General features: G+C 35.8%; 2 protein-coding genes across 4 annotated transcripts in view; one reads left to right on the top strand and one right to left on the bottom strand.

The window, feature by feature from the left end:
* The first annotated feature begins 3,339 nt into the window (after positions 1–3,339).
* Positions 3,340–4,745, top strand: aanat1 (arylalkylamine N-acetyltransferase 1). The gene is made up of 3 exons (XM_016505468.1): positions 3,340–3,612; positions 3,832–3,986; positions 4,202–4,745. The coding sequence occupies exons 1-3, from the start codon at positions 3,420–3,422 to the stop codon at positions 4,505–4,507; spliced, it is 654 nt and encodes a 217-aa protein (XP_016360954.1). The 5' UTR covers positions 3,340–3,419; the 3' UTR covers positions 4,508–4,745.
* A 1,175-nt stretch (positions 4,746–5,920) lies between these two features.
* Positions 5,921–19,938, bottom strand: part of LOC107702988 (inactive rhomboid protein 2) — a 61,053-nt gene continuing 47,035 nt past the window's right edge. For all 3 annotated transcript variants that reach the window (XM_016505476.1, XM_016505475.1, XM_016505477.1), the window contains 5 exons: positions 19,777–19,871; positions 19,225–19,300; positions 18,972–19,072; positions 18,660–18,813; positions 5,921–7,281 (listed from right to left, as the gene is read on the bottom strand). In XM_016505476.1, coding sequence (XP_016360962.1) covers positions 6,862–7,281; positions 18,660–18,813; positions 18,972–19,072; positions 19,225–19,300; positions 19,777–19,871 — 846 coding nt within the window. In that variant the 3' untranslated portion in view covers positions 5,921–6,861. The remainder of the gene's footprint in view (positions 7,282–18,659; positions 18,814–18,971; positions 19,073–19,224; positions 19,301–19,776; positions 19,872–19,938) is intronic.

Genomic DNA, 19,938 nt, shown 5'->3' with positions numbered 1-19,938 from the left:
TTTCTTGTGCTTCAGGTCAGAACACAGCTCATTCCCTTTGAAATACTGGAAGAAAATCAAAATAATACATCTTTAAACACGAATAATTTACCATCATTGAGAAAATTTAATAAAACCAGTGAATACAAATAAAAAAGTGACACACTTGGTAGTCTGCTTTTTATTTTGATAGCACTCTATACAGATAAACTCCACAACAAACAATAACAAATGTAACTGATAATCCTTTATGGATCCAGTAAAACTTACAGTTACAGTGGTAAAATATTATGCACTGATACAGTGCACAGTAAAAGTGATATGTAATATTAAAAAGTATATGTAGTACAAGTTGTAGTAAAGTGAATAATATAAAAAGCGAGTACAACAGTATATAATAGAATAAATTATATGTATAATAATAATACCAAAATAAATAAATGAATAACAATAGATGAATAGCAAGTAGAATATGTTATATCAAGGGTGGAATAATACAGAATAGACAATAATGAAGAATAAATTAATAGTAAATTATAAAGTAAAATAAATAATCATGAAATGTAGTTTTATAATAGTATTGTGTAATAATTATTAAACAAAGTAAGAAACAAGAAAGGGGGGAGAGAGAGTGTGTGGTTTGAATATGACCAGGGTAATTCTGGCCATTCATTCAGGGCTATTCTGGGTTGTAACAAGTACTAATACAACATTAGGCTGTGGAAGTATAGCCTACTCTCTTGGAAATGCAGAGAACAGGCTTTCTTCAGCTTTCCTTAAGGCTTGCGTTGTCCTGTTTGCAATTGGCTAAAAAGGAAAAAATATATATATAATAAGTCCACAGATTTATGATAAGCTATGAAATCCTTATAATCAAGTGATGATAAACTTACTCTTTGTAAATAAGTAACTTTAGTGAAATTAAAGAGATGATTTAGCTCCATCCCTAATCCTGACAGTCTGGCATTGTCTTGTCAAAGTGCTCACTGTAATGTGCTCATAACACAATTTACTTCATGATATAAACTACAATATATAAGTTAAAACTTAAGAATTCATTTAAACTTTGATTTCATATAAAGTCTCAGCTTTCACAGCTTACTAGCGATATCGCTAGCTATTAATAGTCTGACACTGGTGGCTAATTAAGCTGTCAACATAAAGCTAAAAATGACCAAAAAACATACAGAAACAACTGTTCAGTCTTACCTGTGAAAGTTAATACCCCGAGATCTGTTTTTATTATTGTGCGACGGTTTGTAGATGCCCAAGCTGCCGACGAGTCAGGTATGTTTCGCCTGTCCCGATATGAGAGATGCCTTCACCAATATGGCGGCGACGTTGACGTGCGGTCGAGCGGTCGAGCGGCCAATGAGGAGTCTAGGTATTTATTATGTCTATGGTCGGAACGCCATACCTAAAGCCAAACTCCGACACAGAATAAACGTCTCCGCCTAACGTAACGTTACTCCGACTGTTCAGTCATTTGTGTAACGTTAAATGCTTCCGAAACTAATTTTTTTCTTATGTTTAAAGACATATTTCATATTATCTCAAAGGATAATTAAGGAAAACAGTCAAATAACTGTATTAGTTGTAGCCTATACAAGCAGTTTAAGGCATATTGGGCACATAATCCAAATTACAAATAAATTACAGCCGTAAAACCAAATTAATCCATAACTAAATCACTCACATGCTTAATGCTGAGTGGAAACGTTAAAACAAAAGTATATTACTTAAAGTGTCGATAAAGAAAACGAAAAATGTGGCGCAAAATCGTTAACGTTAGCGTTTTAGCTTCAAGGCTAAATGCAGGAGTACTTATGAACCAGCTAATACAGCAAACATTTTGCTTTATCATCGCATATTTGGTGACATTTCAAGCATTCGGCAATTAATCTGATCATATGTGATTTAATGCTTACCTTTACAGTGACTTTGGGTTGATAGCGATGCAGAAAATGCAGTCCTGTCACCCCTTGAACCGAAATGGCCTCAGTTAGAATCGCATCTTCAGCAGCAGCCTAATCCCCGTTAGTCTTTTAAGTACATTTTACTTAAATAGATCTCGAAAAGGCACACATCTAAAAAGCCTCATAAAGATTACTCTGTATTATACATACAACATTTAATTGTAAAAAAAAAACAAGTGCTAGCAACAAATTGATATTTAGTACATTAGGCCTACTCAAATTTTCAAAGTAAAGTAGGCTACCATACATAGTATTATTAGTTGAAAATGTTGATTTTTTTTGTTGTTGTTACAATTACAACTCCACTGAGTCATTTTTCTCAGTGTAACATCGTAAGGCACACCATACTGACATACAAAAAAAAGTTTTGAAATTTAATGGACTCATGACTAGCCTATAACAAATATATAAATCAGGACAGCGCTAGTAACTATTTTGATGATGAGCATAGGCCTACGTGTCCCATATATCTTCTTATTTTTGTATTTGAAAGCACACTTTGGAATACTCTCCCAAAATCTAAGAAATATAGTAGGCTAAAGGAGGGTTTAGGCTACATTTCTTCCATTTACATGTGTAAATGTGATATTTACCCACCAAAATGACCATATTTAGTCAGAAAACAGGAAATTCAATATGTTCTTACAAACAGGGTATTTTCTATTACTAAAAGATAAATATATTTTTTCACTGAAAGCTAACTGAAAACATCCACCCAAAATGTAGAGGTAAAAACGCAGCAGTAAAAGAGTGTTCAAGAGTTCCAGGAAAGGAAGAACAAACTGAAATCTCTTCTGTATAAATTCCCATGTGAGTATAAACAGGAATTTTTAACGTCTCTTTAAACTTTGGAGCAACAGGGTCAGTGTCAGAAACCTCAACATCGCCAAAGCACTGAAAATCACCAACATGCTTAAAAACTCTTCTTCATAAATAATTATACTGAAAGTAAGCAATTTACTTTTTTTTTAAATCAATTTCGGATCATTGAATTAAAGTATTTAATTTCTTAAAATCTTAATGACCCCAAACATCTGAATGGTAGCCGATTGTAAATATAATAATAGTCCTCATTATAAACACAAAATTATAATCAACTTTAATATTCAGTGAAGACGATTAGACTAGCCTACATTTAATTTAATGAGGGGCGGTAATGGACCTGGATAATGGGTAGGGGGGCGCTGGCCCAAAATAGGTTGAGAACCACTGTTATAAGGGGTCTGACCACGTCTAATATGGTTTTGACAAGAATATCTGCCTTTTCACCATCAAACACGCTCACGCGGTTTCAGTGAATGTGATTAATAGTGAAACGGGGGCCGGTTTAAGGCTTATGGTGACTAATGGATCTTAAGCAGATGGAAGGGTATAAATGCTCTTAGTGCGTCTCTCCGTGATTCACTTTCGACACAGCTATTGGAAATCAAACACGTGTGAAGGACATTTGAATATTAGTAATTCATGTATTTAAATCACCAAAGAGAATTTAAAACAGCGAAAATGTCAGAAGTTATCGCACTGCCTTTCCTGAAGCCCATCCACATGAGAGCTCCGATCTCCCCCGGCCGCCAGCGCCGGCACACGCTCCCCGCCAGCGAGTTCCGCTCGCTCAACACTGAGGACGCCATCAGTGTATTCGAAATAGAGAGAGAGGGTGAGATAAATCATTCTTTTTCATTTTGTGGATCTTCTTATACAGTAGCCTAGTTATTTGTGAGTATGAAACAATTACCCAAGAGAAAAATAGTAACGACTTATTTGTTTAGTGTTGAATGTGTTAAAATTTGAATTTAAAAAACTGCATTTGGTTAGGCTACTATGTGACGGGTGTGTTTTTGTTTTCTAAAAGCTATTTTCTCGTTTTATCTCTCAGCTTTTATATCTGTGTCTGGGGAATGTCCTCTTCACCTGGATGAGGTCCGGCACTTCCTAACCCTCTGTCCTGAGTTTTCTTTGGGCTGGTTTGAACAGGGGAGGCTTGTCGCTTTTATCATTGGATCGCTCTGGGACCAGGACCGTCTAACCACTGTAATCTAATCTTCTAATCATGTATTCATTATTGACAGAAACGAATGATTAAAAAGTGATATGCCTGTATTATTATATTTGAATTTTTAACGTGTAAAGACGTGTAGTTAAGTTTCTTATAATTACATAACTCATTATATTTAAATTTTTAACATGTAAAGACGTGTAAAGTTTCTTACAATTACATAACTCATTTCAGTTATCTCTTTTAATAGGATGCATTAACCCTTCATAAGCCTCATGGGACTACTGTCCACATCCATGTGCTGGGAGTCCACCGGACCTTCCGCCAGCAGGGAAAAGGATCTATCTTGCTGTGGCGTTACCTGCAGTATCTGCGCTGTCTACCATATGTCCGCCGCGCCGTGCTCATGTGTGAGGACTTCCTGGTGCCTTTCTACCAGAAGTCTGGCTTTAAGGGGCAAGGTCCTTCTGAAATCACCGTAGGGCCACTTACCTTCATCGAGATGTATTATCCTATAAGGGGACATGCATTCATGCGCCGTAACAGTGGCTGTTAAGGGATCACTAGTCATGTAGCTCTTTGGACCTTCAAAAGAAGCAGTGGCTGTGTTGAAGCAGCTTTTGGTTTTGGTCTAGATATCTTGTGGTGTAGTGCTGTTTGCGTCTACTTTTGTAAGCCTTGGTGAGCATAGCAAAAAAAAATGTTAGATGTCAAAAATGTTTGGACAGAGCAAACTGTATCCCACTCTCTTATCTAAAAGTGATGGCTAAAACTATATTTTTTCTTATATATATATATATATATATATTCATGTCAAACTTAGGATTTTTTTTTTGCCTCAAAGTCAGGTTATCCAATAGACTAGGTTTATATTTATTGTTGTTTATTTTCTATTATATTTGGCATCTATTTCTCTAGATTTCTTTTTTTTTTTTTTTATTACTCATGCACATTTTTAAATTCATGACAGATCTCCTGTTGTGTTGTGAGTTTGGGGGTCAAGGCTGTAAAGATAAGGTAGTGGTTCAACAGTTAACCGTTCTACTTTGGGCTAGTTTTTGTGTTCAGTGGCTGCTTTAGATGTGTGTCTATTATATGGAAGCATTAAAATAGCATCAACTGAACACTTTTCCACTGTGATTTCTCATGAAAACAGCCACAAGAGAACATACAGTGTTGTCTGTTATGTCTGTGAGTGCCAATGTGACAAATGTTTAATATACAATCCCATAAACATGAGAAACTTGTATTGTGTTGATTAGGTATTAGTACAATTTGATTTATAGATTAGAATTACTTGTTTACTTGCTTCATAGCAAAGGATTGAAGAGTTAATGTTCGATGTGCAGAGGTGTTGCAAAACAGAAATCATTACGAAATGTATGAGATGGTTAAGACTGTTTCCATTTGCCTTTCCCTGTAGAAATCCACCACCTATGCCTTCACAGTCTTGAATCAAGACATCTATGATTTTTTTTTACATTTTGAAAAGAAAATAAAGAAATAAAGAATCTATTTTTCAGAATGATTGCTCTTTGAACTCTTTGTGTAAATGTCTGTAGTGTTCACAGGGTAATGATTCTGGATTAACAATGAATTTATTTGTTAAATAAGGCACAGAGAATTAGTCACATTAAAAAAAAAAACTTTTATTTTTTTTAAACAAAAAAAAGTGTGAAGGACATCAATATAAAGACATTTGTTTTACAAACATTTTTTATTTTAAACTATTTTTATTAGTATTACTCGAAGCACTAGTTATTTGGTTCACCTCCAATCATATTTGTACACCTTCAACACCTTTAAATATAACAAAAATATTCCAGATTGTCAGATTCAAGAGAACTCCTGTAGTCTTTTAAGGCACAAGTGCTGTACTCCGTAAACAATTATGCACTGAATATCAATTAGAACAACAGCTGAATTTGACTTTGATACTACAATAAAAGAAGACCACAAATCCATTCTGTGCCAAGTGAATACACACGATTTAATGCATGCAGTGTACATATTAACATTAATAGCTGGTTGTAAACAAACTCCTCTGTTGAGTGCAAAACAGGATCTCTATTCTGAGCAAAAAAAAGATAAGATAAAAAGAATGATAAATTAAATGACATATGAAATGTGAAATGCACTGAGAAGTGAAATGACTAACAGTGCCTACTATTCAGGAAATTACTGCCATATCTATTTAATTTCTTTTTTAGTTGTCTGAGGACATGCTTGTAATCCAGAAAAAGAAGAATGGTAATATACACTAGTGTGTTCATTAATGTGGAACTAGATTTTACTAGCCTAGCCAGAGGTTTATAGCTGTCTACAGAAGTACAAATAGTGACCTAAGGATAAAGTATTCTTTTGAATGTCACTGAAGTTTCAACAAAAAACTTCATAATTCATAGCCAGTTCAGTGAAATAACTCTAAAAGATTCTTATTTTATATGAACCTTATGTAGTTCAATGAAATGCTCTTTGGACAAATACAAACAGCTGAAGTACCAGGAAATTAATCTTTATGTGAATGGTATTTTATATTTCAATGATTGTTGGTGTGAAGTTAACAGTAATAATTTAACAAGCATGTCTTTAAAAGTGTAAGCACATATGAAAAGACAGTATAAAGCTCACTGTTTCCACAAACAATAATTTTGGAAGGACATTTGGTGTTAAGACATTTTAAGCTAAAGGGACATAGTACAGGCTTCAGTAACAACACATAGTTTACCTGCAAATTATCCGGAAATGTTCAGAACTGCTTTGGGAATAAATGGACTATTGTACATTCTACTGGTTACAAAGGTGCTAAACCTCAAAAGCATGACATTATTTGCTGTTTTACTGAGTGTTGATGATTTAACTCAGTCCCTTGCAGTCCTTCGAAAATTCTTTAGTCTACAAAAAACAAGGTTAGTGTACCACATGATCAATGTCATAGCGTTCACAGAACTTGCTGGTAAAAGGCAAGCAGGTAAGATGCTCTAACCAATGCCAGTTTATAGGGTAAATGTAGAACCAGACAATAAGTGAAGACATCAACCCAACATAGACAAGCAGCGACAACAAAATAAGAGCTCGTTTGCGGTACTTGTCTAAGGTGCCAAACGTGACATATGGAAGGAATGTAAAGGACAGGAGAAGACCACTGAGGAAGCCAAAGATGTGAGCAATGTTGTCAATCCAGGGCAGAAGACCACAGAAGAAAAGGAAGAGAACAATGCCTAACAGCTTCAGGAAGGCCTTCCATGGCTTTTCCAACATCTGCCAGGCCTGGAACAGCTCCACAAACAGACAGGCTAACAAACCGAACTGAGAACCTGCTGGACCAACCTATAGTATAAGAAAAAAGATTTTAATTTTCAATATCACAAATGATGAAAGCACATTCCTTCAAGACAATTAATGCTAGTGATGCTGTAATCTTTTGACAAAATTTCAATCGGGCACAATTTAAATTAATAGTTAAATCTTTCTCCATTTCTGTCACGATGGAGTTTTGGTTCCTTGCCCTGTCACCTTTGGCTTGCTTTGTTGGGGATGCTTAATTTCTGGCAATATTGTTGGCTTGATTGATTGCACAGACACTATTGGATGATGACATCAATGAATCATCAATGAACTGACTTTAACTGAAAAAATTACTTTGTTATTGTCCTCTTGTATGATTGACAAACTATTTTCCTGTTTGACACTGTAAAGCTGCTTTGACACAATCTTTATTGTATAAAGTGCTATATAAATAAAGGTGACTTGACTCGACTTTCTTAAAAAAAAAAAATAATATATAAATAAAGGTGACTTGACTCGACTTTCTTAAAAAAAAAAATTAAAAAAATTTAATAATTTACCCAAAACTGAAAATTTAGCCTCCTTAGCATGTCACTCCAAACATCTATAATTTCAGATAAAATATGTTTAGTGGAATATCCAGGTTATTTTATGGCTTCTAAAACCATAGATAGTTTTGTTTGAGGAAAAGTCTAAAATTTAAGTCAATATTCACTGAAAACATTCCCTTCAACGTATGTTTACTTCTTTGTTTGCATACATTTGAAAGCTTCATGTACTCAACACCATATAAAGTAACAAAGGAGGAGAAGAAACTACAGACAAATTTCATTGTTTCTTGCAAGTATTAAAGACCCGGATGTAACTGGGGGAGAGCAGCTCATACCATGCTTTTTGTACCATGCACTCTACCTAAGACCTGCTATAGTGCTTCCAGAGGCGGACAAAGTACACAACTCCTAAAGATTGTTGACAGAGACAGATTTTTATTTAAGTAAAAATACAGAAGTACCAAAAGTAAATGTACTTTTTATTATATTAATGCACTGTTTTATCATTGTTGAATGTAATAATTGCAATACCTTATAACTTACTTACTGTAGTGTAACTTACAATACAGTACACCTACTGAATACACTCACTAGCTTGTAGTATCTTTGGAATAAAGAGCTTTTAGAATGTTAAAAGCCTATGAGGAAAAAAAAAATAATAATAATTATTATTATTTAACACCCCTACCCACCCCCACAAAAGCAGGATGGTAGTGATCTCACACAGCTCTGGACACATCTATGTGTAGCCATTCATCCACATTTGAACAGAGTGGACAGTGAAATTGCTGTAAATACAGACTGATAAGGAAGAAAATAAAAAATCAAACCTGCTTTAAAACCCAGCAACACAACTGTAGCTGTATAACTTTACAACAGCAACACTGCTTTAACAAAAATGCAAAACAGCAAGACTTATTTGACATCAAAACAAACATTTAAAAAAATGCTGTCTAATCGCTCTCGCGGTATTTTGATGTCATACACAGAATGGTCTGCAGTGCTGCTTCAAGTCCAACACCTATTGTGTTTTATTAGGAGATGCACAACAGTTTTTCTGTGGCTTTATAGGTAATATTTTCATGTACACAATTTAGCAAAATCAGACAGTATTGTGTCTAATATATACCACAATATTACTTTATTATTATTGTTGTAAATAAATATCACATTTGGAACTGGTCAGTGCTCAGAAAATGCTGGGAAATCACTTCATGTAGCCCCAAGAATGATTACTGATAAACTGTCTGAAAAAAAGAAAGTCACGTTTTAGAGAAGAAAAAAATCCCACACTGATTTTCAAAGCTGCTAATGACTTTCTACTTCGAGGATCTTGATAGAAATGTAGTGGAGTGAAAAGTACAATATTTGTCTTTCAAATGTAGTGAAGTTAAAGTCATAAGTTCCCAGAAAAAATAATACTCAAGTAAAGTACAGATACTCAAAAAGTGTACTTAAGTACAATACTCAAGTAAATGTACTTAGTTACTGTCCGCCTCTGAGTGCTTCATCTTTTTCTTTTAGCACTAGTCCATAGTATGCAACAAATAATAAGGAGGGACTCCTTCGCAGGTGAGCTTCCACTACTTATTAGCATTATCAAACCAAGGCCAAAGTAGAGCACCCATCCAAAGTATATAAGGATATCCCTACTTCAAGACTCAACAGTAGTTGCGGAGGGAGGTAAACTAAGTAGAGGGAATCTATACTGCCATTCTGCCATCAACCCTTAAGGCCATCCAAAGGGTAAGTGTGTCTCTCCCTATAGAAGCACCCTACCAAAGGGGAGCACATCCCTTCTTCAAGACCCAATACCAGTTGGGAAGGGAGGAAAATGAAACAGAGGGATTCTTGTGGGTCGCTGATCATAGTTCCTTTCACCCTGCTCTACCCTAAGGGGTACTTGAGCAACCTTTTAAAAGGATGTGCTTAAACACCTCAGTTTAACTGGGGGAGAGCAGGTCAAACCCTGCACTCTATACCTAAGACCCACTATAAATAGTGATTCATCTTTTTCTTTAAGCACTAGACCATAGTATGTGACAGATAACAAGGAGGGATTCCCTGCAGGTGAACTTCCTCTACTTATAAGCATTGTTAAACCAGTGTCAAAGTAGAGCACCCATCCAAAGTGCAGCGATATCCCGACTGCAAGACCCAACAGTAGCTAGGGAGGGAGGTAAACAAAGAAGAGGCAATCTTTACTTCCCTACATAACACTGTTCACCTTGTTCAACCATTAGCCTGACTAGAGGGCTTCTGGCCAGTCAAGCCCTTTCTTTCTTTTTGGTAAATCATTAAATTGGTTAGCACCATCCTACCTTTCTGATATCTTGCACATACACAAGACCCCAAGTCTCTGATCAGATGACTTTGACTGTTTTTAGGTCTAGACTGCTTCAAACAGGACAAAAAAAAAATCAAACTACAAGTAATACAATCATATGACTTGTGCACTTTACACACAAGTTTTCTAAGATTACATAATGTTGCATGAAGAAAGGATGCCCATGCCTCTTCTGTTGTGTTCACAATTTGTTTGCAATATGAATCTTTTTCACACTTCTGCATGTTAAAACCACTCTTAAAGGGTTAGTTCACCCAAAAATGAAAATTAGCCCATGAATTACTCACCCTTAAGGCATCATTTGACTTTCTTCTTTCAGACGAATCCAGTCGGAGTTATATTAAAAATTGTCTTTGATCTTCCGAGCTGTTCAATGGCAGTCAGAGGGTGTTGCAGATCATCAGTCCAAAAGAAGTGAAATAAAGCACATCCATCCAAGTGAAATAAAGCACAATGCCGACATCTTACGTCATCCTCCCAGAGCTGCTTCAGTGTACAACTGTTGGGGCAAGCTAGATTAAAGTGATTATTACGTTTTGAATATAGATTTTTTTTTACAAAAACGCATCGATTTGCTACAGGAGGCCTTTGTTCACCCCCCGGAGCCGCGTGAGGCACTTTTTTTATTATGGATGGATGCGCTTTATTTCACTTATTTTGGACTGAAGCACTGCAACACCTGCTGACTGCAATGATAGAGCTTGGAATAGCCAGGACAATTTTTAATATAACTCCTAAAGGCGGCAGTAATTTGAACAATATTCTGGAAACAGTTTACAATAAGGTTTCATTAGTTAACTACTTTAGTTAACATGAACTACGAATAAACAATAGCCTACTTTTACAGCATTTATTAATCTTAGTTAATATTAATTTCAACATTTATTAATGCATTATTAAAATCAAAAGTTGTTTGTTAACATTAGTTTATGCACTGTGAACTAACATGAACTAACAATGAACAACTGTATTTGTATTAACTAATGTAAACAAAGATGAATACATACTGTAATAAATGTTCATTGTATGCTCATGTTAGTTAACTCATTAAATGACACCTTATTGTAAAATGTTTCCAAATTTTTTATTTGTGAACTTATGTTCAGCTGTTCTTTTTAATAGTCAACTTATTTCGGGTCATCGTCATAAAAGCTCTGTAAACACTGCCACAGACACGAAGATATATCTTTCATTTCATCACGCTGAATGCTCACTAAAAACCGACGGAGTCATCGCGTTTTCAGACCATTTCAAGTTTTATTTTGACGTGAAACAAAGTAGTGGTATCTAAGCGGGAGAGTTGTCGCCATCATTTTCTTCATTCAGACCGAGAGCTCGCACGAAAACAAGAGGTGGGATTTATCACACAAACCAATCACATCCAACCTTAACCGATCATATCCAATTATAGCGCGATGGAGGCATTGCCTCCGCTCATGTGACTTTCCCCCATTCATCTGAATGAGCCTCCAGAAAAGTCACGGCACGCTAAGGGGTCTCTGTAGAAAGTCAATGGACCGAAGGGAGTCAAGCCTCTGCTGTAACTTTACCTGTGGGTGTCGCTGTTGGACAGTGTTACTTTATAAAAACGAGTGACTTTTAGACTTTTAATATCATATTTAGTCATATTTGCGCTGTTTTATTTTTGTAATATCGATTATTTTCTCATCCAACTTTTTGAGGAGACACTGCCTCCCTTGCCTCCTCTGGAAACGCCCCTGGCCTAGGATGGCTTGAGGTTGAGTAAATAATGGGCTAAATTTCATTTTTGGGTGAACTATCCCTTTAAGTAGGGCCTCAGCTCCCTTGGGGTTTAGAGCCTGGGTGATGAGAGTTACTGGGTAAACAGCATTATGTCCTGCTCTCGTTTGCCTCCATTTCCTGTGTAAAAGGATAGGATGTATCCTACCCCCGGGATGGGTGGCAATACTTAGGGTTGTAGCCTGGGGTGCTAGTTACAGAGGTTTTTAGCAGCTTGCGTGCTTCCTTTGGTAGGCTGCTCGAGTATTACCTTAGGGTAGAGCAGGGTGAATGGAATTATGATGGGCAACACACAAGAGTCCCTCTGTTTTGTTTACCTCCCTCCTCAACTGTTGTTGGGTCTTCAAGTAGGGATGTATGCTCCCCTTTGGCAGGGTGCTTCTATATGTATTACATTTGCCTAGTAGAGTTGGATTACTGATGGTGTCCCTCCGTGTTTTGTTAAACATTTCAAAGTTTAACCATACTGTAGTGAACCCTGGAGAGGTGCCTTTACTCAAGTCATGGTGTCTCATTGCCATCCATCAGGTTTGCCTACATGTCTCCTTCAGACATTGTCAGTTGATGACATGTTTTGTTTTGCAGGCACCCTTTTACACTCACAACACGCACAGTATTTTTTTATCAAAACTCAGCATCCAAATTACTTCAATGCTACTACAAAAGTTAAAAAAAAAAATATTGTGATGCTATTTTATCTAGTATGGCAAATTACTATAGTAGTTTATTCATTATGCACTTTTAAAAGTGCAGATTCTATACTATGGTTTGATCTAAACCCAGACAGAAAACTTAAAAATAGTATTTTTATTTAAAAAAAAAAAGAAAAGAAAAGAAAGTCTGTAATCGAAGGAGACAAGACACTTTAGAAATCGGTCTAACATTTGAGAGAACTGTTGGAACAGAATCATGGAAGAGAAAAGAATGTTTAATAACAGATTTTGTGCATCATGAAAAAAAAAAAAAAACATGGGATACAACCAACATGAAGCAGATGGTGACACAATGTTAACATTTGGTTGAATTATCTCTTTAAAAGACCAGTGTTTAGATGATTAAGGTGACTTCCTGTTATGCTGGAACACTAGCTTCAGTCTCTGATGTCATCTTGCTAATTGAAAGATGTGTTTTGTACACAGTTTCAATAGTCATTATTAACGCCTTGTTATTATGCAAGAGGGAAGAGAAACAAAGAGCTGAGTGTCGGGCAGGTGCATAAACAGTGATCCAGATGGCTAATGAAGATGGTCTGAATCTGAAACCTGATTTTTTTTTTTTTTGTAATGTCAATACATGCCACTACAGGGTCAAATATGAATCCATTTAGCCATTTTCAGCTATCAGTTGGACATAATAATTGGTCTCATAATCATTTTAAGGGCATTTAAAAAAAAATCTGTTCCATTTAATTTATATACAGTATATATTGAAAGCATCTATCTCACTAATTAATACGTATGACTCCAGTGCTTTCAGCTTTGTAATTGCTTGGATTTGATCATTGAGTTACCTAAGCTTGTACCCAATTTACCAAATAAATTTATCAAAACACATTTCAAATAATTCCTGATGTTCCATAGCTCAGAAACGTGGCCAATGGCGAGCTCTTAAACAGCTCAATAACATCTATATAATAATTGTTCTCATTCTATTCCGTGTTTGCCAGTATGGATTATCAGAACTGGCAAATAGCAGTGGTGAAAATCCACTGCAGAGGCCACTTGTGACCTGATTATAATGACGTCAGGGCTGAAAAGGGTTGCTTGGGCAGATGGCTAATCTGAGATATCTTACCTTTCTGCAAGGCCAGGAGAAGAGGAGTGAGACAGGAATAATCTCTCTCTGTCTCTCTCTCTCTCACGCACACACACACACACACCCACACACACACACATACATACAGAAGTGCCACACCTTCCACAGTTCTCACGCTCACACACCCACAGCAGGATTCCATGCCCCTGTCACACTTTAGGGAGGAGCTCAGTTGCAAAGGTCTAAGGGTATCAGACAGGAGTGTGAGTAAGGTCAATAAGATTACACTGCGTGTGAGAGCTGATCCAACCCCTTTAAGAGTAACCTTCTTTGCCTACATGTTGTGCTCAGATTTTAAGATCTGCGCACATTTCTTTGGAGTAGCAAATATGATTTACATGTGGCCGTAATGTAACAGTAATTGTCTCTTAAATTATTTTACAAACTATGTGCTTACATATCATGAACTGGTGATTTTTGCTTATGATTCACATGAATAACCTCATAAATAAAAAAAATAAAAAAAACCTCTCTCTTTATTTATTCCTTCCCTTTCTAGCTTGTAATTATTTGAACAATGCCTAGAACTTGGTTTTACAAGCACTTCCTGTGTCTGTTTGCCTCTTTAAGAAGAATCGCTTTATGTATTCCCTAATTGTAAGTCGCTTTGGATAAAAGCGTCTGCAAAATTACTAAATGTAAATGTAAATGTAACCGGTTTTAATGTTGTATATAAATATAGACACGGAAAGTGAGATATCTCAAAACAGGAGTGCTGAGCCGTTGCTCGCCTGGGGGATCTATTTGTCTGTTTGATTTCCATGGCTATTTTCACGGCGAGGAAGTTAAGATATAACAAAAGGAAGTTAAAATACAACAAAAGGTATAGTGATTAAATATCTACATGAGTTTTAAAATCTATTTTCAATAAAAACTATGTTGCTGAACAATAATGTCAATGACAATTTCAGTTGCTACATAACCTAGCTACTAATAAATATGCTGCAAGTGTTATGAATTTTGAAATACTTCAACATCCAAAGAAATCTAATTCAACGGAATATATAGAAAAGGGTATTCGGTTACTGTGATATTTATTAACTGCTTTTTAATGTCAAACCATTTAAAAAGACCCAAAGTGATTACAGACACCCTGATAATGATTCTGATTGGATGATCATTACTAAATTACTACTTTTAGCAACTTCAGGTTCGTATGGTGAAAACGTGTTTAACTGGAGTGTTCAAACAGATCAGATGAATGCACTTCTCTAAAGTAAAAGTATTGAGCAGAATAGGTGTAGACAGGACAGGTCAACCACAACAAATCACTTCATAAATGTGACATGTTCTATTCTTTTGAGTCAGAAGACTAAAAAGAGCATTTACGTAGATGTGTAAGATGTTTAGTGTTTTTTTTGTTACAGTCATTTTTATTAAATAAACTCAGCATTCAAGCTACTTTAATTATACTACATAAGTTAAAAAAAATATTGTTGTGATGCTATTTTATCTAGTATGGCAAATTACTATAGCGATTTACAAATCATAACTAATCTTTGTCAGAACAGGCTTGACAATTCAAATGGGAACAATGGAAAGAAGTTATATCAAGAAACGTAAAATGAATCAAAATATTGAAAGATACAGTGCAACTAACCAAAATGGGTAATCAGATAATGAGACAAAAAGGAGACATAAAAAAGAAGTATCCAGTTCACTTGCCACTGGAAAGAGTTGAGCGCATTATATTTTGGGATAGAGCATTACACACATTGCAATGTACTTGCATACTATACTGCAAATACTGTAGGACATTCAGGAATTCCATGATTAAAAGTTTCCTATGTACTGTATAAAGTGTAGAATGCCGTTTATATACTGTAGAAATAGAATAGTATATGATATTCAGCACAAACGATTATCTTGCTGAAGGTAATTGTTGCAGTGACCTCACTTCCTGTATGAGCTTTTTTTTTTTTAGATCTGCAAGCTCAGCAGTGCTTTTTAGCATCTCATAAACATAATTAATCCATCCCTGACAAGAGAAGTACATTTCAACTTTCCGTCAGCACATAAGAATGGAGATAAGAGCCTGGATTAGCCAAGGGCTAATAAGCAGATAACACAGACCGATCACCAGATCTCCCTGACACGGAAACAGGTAGAGAACATGCAGTGCCAGAATGGAAGGTGACAACCTTAGTATATTGGGCATCTTCAGGATGTCTTGGTAAGTTTGGGGTAAACAGACAGAAAACTGTCAAATGCAGTGCTAAAACTTGACCTGTAACCATAAGTTCTGCTAGTATCAGTACTATAAAACACATCACTATATCACTATTATGATGTTAGGTAAATAAATAAATAAATAACAGACAGAGCAGGACTGGCATCACCATGAATCCCTAAGCTCTGGGCCAACCCCACTTTGATGTAGATAACGTGTTAAAAGCCATTTAGGCAGTTTGTGGTAACTGCCTTGCACACAAATGTGTCAGGAGGCACTGTAACACTTTTACACCTAATTTATAATAGCCCCTTTAATAAGTCTTTATGAATCTGTAAAATCAAACAGTATAGTGACTGTGCCTCAAAATGCAAACTACATTATTATCACCAATGTTGGTGGCATCAGAAGATATAGAGTGGGTTTTCTTCTTTCTGGTAATTTTTTTAATTGAATTGACTATAGTGTTCTGTATTTTCTACAGAAATGTTTGAGAATATCCTGCCTGGCTCATGGAATTTCTGGACTTCCAATATATCCCTTGCTTTCATATTCTCCATCCTGAGAAATATGGAATAGTGTAGTTGAAATGGCACATTAAGCAGTGACAGCAGTGCTATTTATGTGAACTGCCATTCAAATCGTGAAAAAGAAAGAAATTGTTTCAGCAACTAAAATGTGCACTTCCCATTATACATTTGTTTTAATCTAAAACCTTCATGTTGAAAAAAAGAATGCTCATTCACGTTATTTAGCAACCACCAAATGTTTCCAATTATTTGGAGTGCTTTGTTTTTGTTTTTCCTATCGCCAGGAATTTAATCTATGGAAGCTGATTACCTTGACTTGGAATAAGATTGGACTGCAATTCCAATTTAAATGTAGACGACTGAAACAAGCAAGCAAGGGACAAATAATTAATGTGATAATACTAGAATTGAAATTGCATAAGGTGTGATTGCTGGTGTGTATTTCAGAATGCCTTTGCTAGAAACTCTGGATTGAGATTGAGTATTAACAGATTTGTGGAGGGGAACTGAGGTTACAGGAGGTTGAATAAGGGCAATAAAAGTGGCTTTTGGTTACATATGATGTTGTACAAATCGGGTTAATGTCTACCAGATAAGGACAAAAAGGAACAATTAAAGGCAGAGAAAAGGCAGTAACAGAGGAAAGCTGATCGAGATAGGCCACTGCGGGAACCTTTTACCCTCCAGACAGAGTTATTTATTTCACCCAGTAATCCCAAACAGCTTCTCGGGTAAATGAATTGAGCTTCTGTACTTGGCAAGTTTCATTGGGGGCACATTCCTCTTTCCTCGCTTTCTCTCTCCCTCACTTGGTCATTTTTCCTTTTCTCTTTTTTCCCCATCAATAAATAACTGACTACCTTACAGTAAGTAAAATAAACAGCCAAATCTTTTCTGCCTAATGGCACACAAGTAGATCATGTTTTGAAGATAACAGAAACATTTTAAGAAATTTAAAGATAAGTCAATTTAAATATGAGGTAACTCCTTAACTTCCCTTTGGAGTTTATATTATATTACACTATATACAGTGTATGCTTGTGATTTGAGAGCATGCTTATTCACATTCACATGCATATATACTGAAAGTGAAGGGTTGTTCTGGGTGCAATACAAGTTAAGCAGGCTGGCAACTGCCATAGACATGTTTCGACTCATCCCTCAATTGCTAAAAACAAACAAAAATTAAAATTTTAATAATGCACTTACAAGGGAAATCTACGGGGTAATGCATGTCACAGAGTGTAGAAGCAGAAATATTTTTATTAAAGCATTTTCAAAGACCTTTATTGAAAGTGTGTGTTGTACAAATCGGGTTAATGTCTACCAGATAAGGACAAAAAGGAACAATTAAAGGCAGAGAAAAGGCAGTAACAGAGGAAAGCTGATCGAGATAGGCCACTGCGGGAACCTTTTACCCTCCAGACAGAGTTATTTATTTCACCCAGTAATCCCAAACAGCTTCTCGGGTAAATGAATTGAGCTTCTGTACTTGGCAAGTTTCATTGGGGGCACATTCCTCTTTCCTCGCTTTCTCTCTCCCTCACTTGGTCATTTTTCCTTTTCTCTTTTTTCCCCATCAATAAATAACTGACTACCTTACAGTAAGTAAAATAAACAGCCAAATCTTTTCTGCCTAATGGCACACAAGTAGATCATGTTTTGAAGATAACAGAAACATTTTAAGAAATTTAAAGATAAGTCAATTTAAATATGAGGTAACTCCTTAACTTCCCTTTGGAGTTTATATTATATTACACTATATACAGTGTATGCTTGTGATTTGAGAGCATGCTTATTCACATTCACATGCATATATACTGAAAGTGAAGGGTTGTTCTGGGTGCAATACAAGTTAAGCAGGCTGGCAACTGCCATAGACATGTTTCGACTCATCCCTCAATTGCTAAAAACAAACAAAAATTAAAATTTTAATAATGCACTTACAAGGGAAATCTACGGGGTAATGCATGTCACAGAGTGTAGAAGCAGAAATATTTTTATTAAAGCATTTTCAAAGACCTTTATTGCAATTGTGTCAGTTGTGTCAATTGTGTCAATTGTATAATTTTTTTTTTTTTTTAACCAAGTGTCAGACAAGTCGATATGCCAGTGATGTTTTTGAGCTTAAATAGTATTAAATCTGGAATATTACTAAATGGGAAATATGTGTTGGCATGGGATCATTTCAATGCAATTCAAACTTTTAGCTTAAGTTTAAACTGTGCTTTAGACTTATGCCATACCTCTGCTCTGTACGGTAGGAAGAGGGCACTGGCAAGGTTTCCTGTAATACCACTGACAATGTAGATGATGGAAATGCGTAACCAGCCTGCTAGTTTCTCCAGGTCTCTAAGTATAGTCATTTGGAAGATCACAGACACCAGACAATGCAGTAAACTGAAAAACAATCACATGAGCATGGGTCAAATAAATTGTCAATAACATTTTTGTGTTAAGTGTCAAATCTAGCAATAGTCTCAGTATTCCTCCCCTTCCAGGTACCGATATGAGAAAGAGTGGGAGAGAGAGTGGATATATAAAGACCTAAGCCTTACCCAGCATGAAGAAAAAGGGAGAGCCACAGTCTATAGAACTGATCTGGGACATTGGGGTTCAGGAATGGTAGCAAGCCACACACATCATTCAGGCAGTGGACCTGTGAGGGTACAGATGTTTGACAACAAAAATGTCCTTACTCAAACTTTTGCCATTAATTCTGTCCATAGAAATCTATCTGCAGAAAACGGCAAACTGTTGTCTGGACCTTGATGGCTGACCTGAAAAAATGTTTTTAATGTGAATGGATACCTGTGAACAGAGTGTGGCCTCCTCATGGAAATATCCACGCATGAAGTGGCAATACTCCCAAGTTGTAATCTCACATCTTTATAAACAAATGAAAATATAACAGTTAAATTGCATAAAATTATAGTTCAAAAAATAAATAAATAAATCTGTCAAATCAAGAGAAACTTGATGCAACTCTGTTAAAATGCTAATTCACCCAAAAAATGTAATTCTGTAATTTTCTCACAAGTTTTTTTTTAATTAGCTGAAAATCTTTCCCATCTACCGCAGCTCTCAAATTGAATTTATGTTCACATGTATTGAAATGTTTTGATAGTTATGGTGGATGACAAGATTTTGAGTGAACTTAAATTTAAGTCAGTTCCTGGCACAAATTTCAATTAAATTTTTTTTATTTTTTTTATTGTTATTTATTTAAAGCCAATTACTAAGAACTAGAAACGGTGGAACTGGCTTTTGACTGTAAACATATGTCAACATATGGTGTTTACAGGTTTACTGCAAACAGCCAACATTTAAACCTTGTTTTTAATTCTTGGTAATGTTCATTACCTTCCTTTTGTTCCAATACAGCACGGCCTGCCCCTTAGTGTGCAGTCCATGTGTTTGTATCCTGTGTGGTTCCATGTTTTAGGGTATGTACAAATCTGCAATAGTGGTGTGAGGAACAATAATAAAGGCATAAAAGTACATACACATATATATATATATATA

This window comes from Sinocyclocheilus anshuiensis, unplaced genomic scaffold (genome assembly GCF_001515605.1).
Source record: "Sinocyclocheilus anshuiensis isolate Anshui unplaced genomic scaffold, SAMN03320099.WGS_v1.1 scaffold1039, whole genome shotgun sequence".
NCBI classification, from domain to species: domain Eukaryota; kingdom Metazoa; phylum Chordata; class Actinopteri; order Cypriniformes; family Cyprinidae; genus Sinocyclocheilus; species Sinocyclocheilus anshuiensis.
This window is presented reverse-complemented; position numbering and strand designations above follow the sequence as displayed.

Coding starts and splice junctions, on each gene's coding strand:
- aanat1 (XM_016505468.1), top strand. CDS start 3,420: ATGTATTTAAATCACCAAAGAGAATTTAAAACAGCGAAAATGTCAGAA. Junction 3,613..3,831: donor ATTCGAAATAGAGAGAGAGG/GTGAGATAAATC, acceptor TTTATCTCTCAG/CTTTTATATCTGTGTCTGGG. Junction 3,987..4,201: donor ACCAGGACCGTCTAACCACT/GTAATCTAATCT, acceptor CTCTTTTAATAG/GATGCATTAACCCTTCATAA.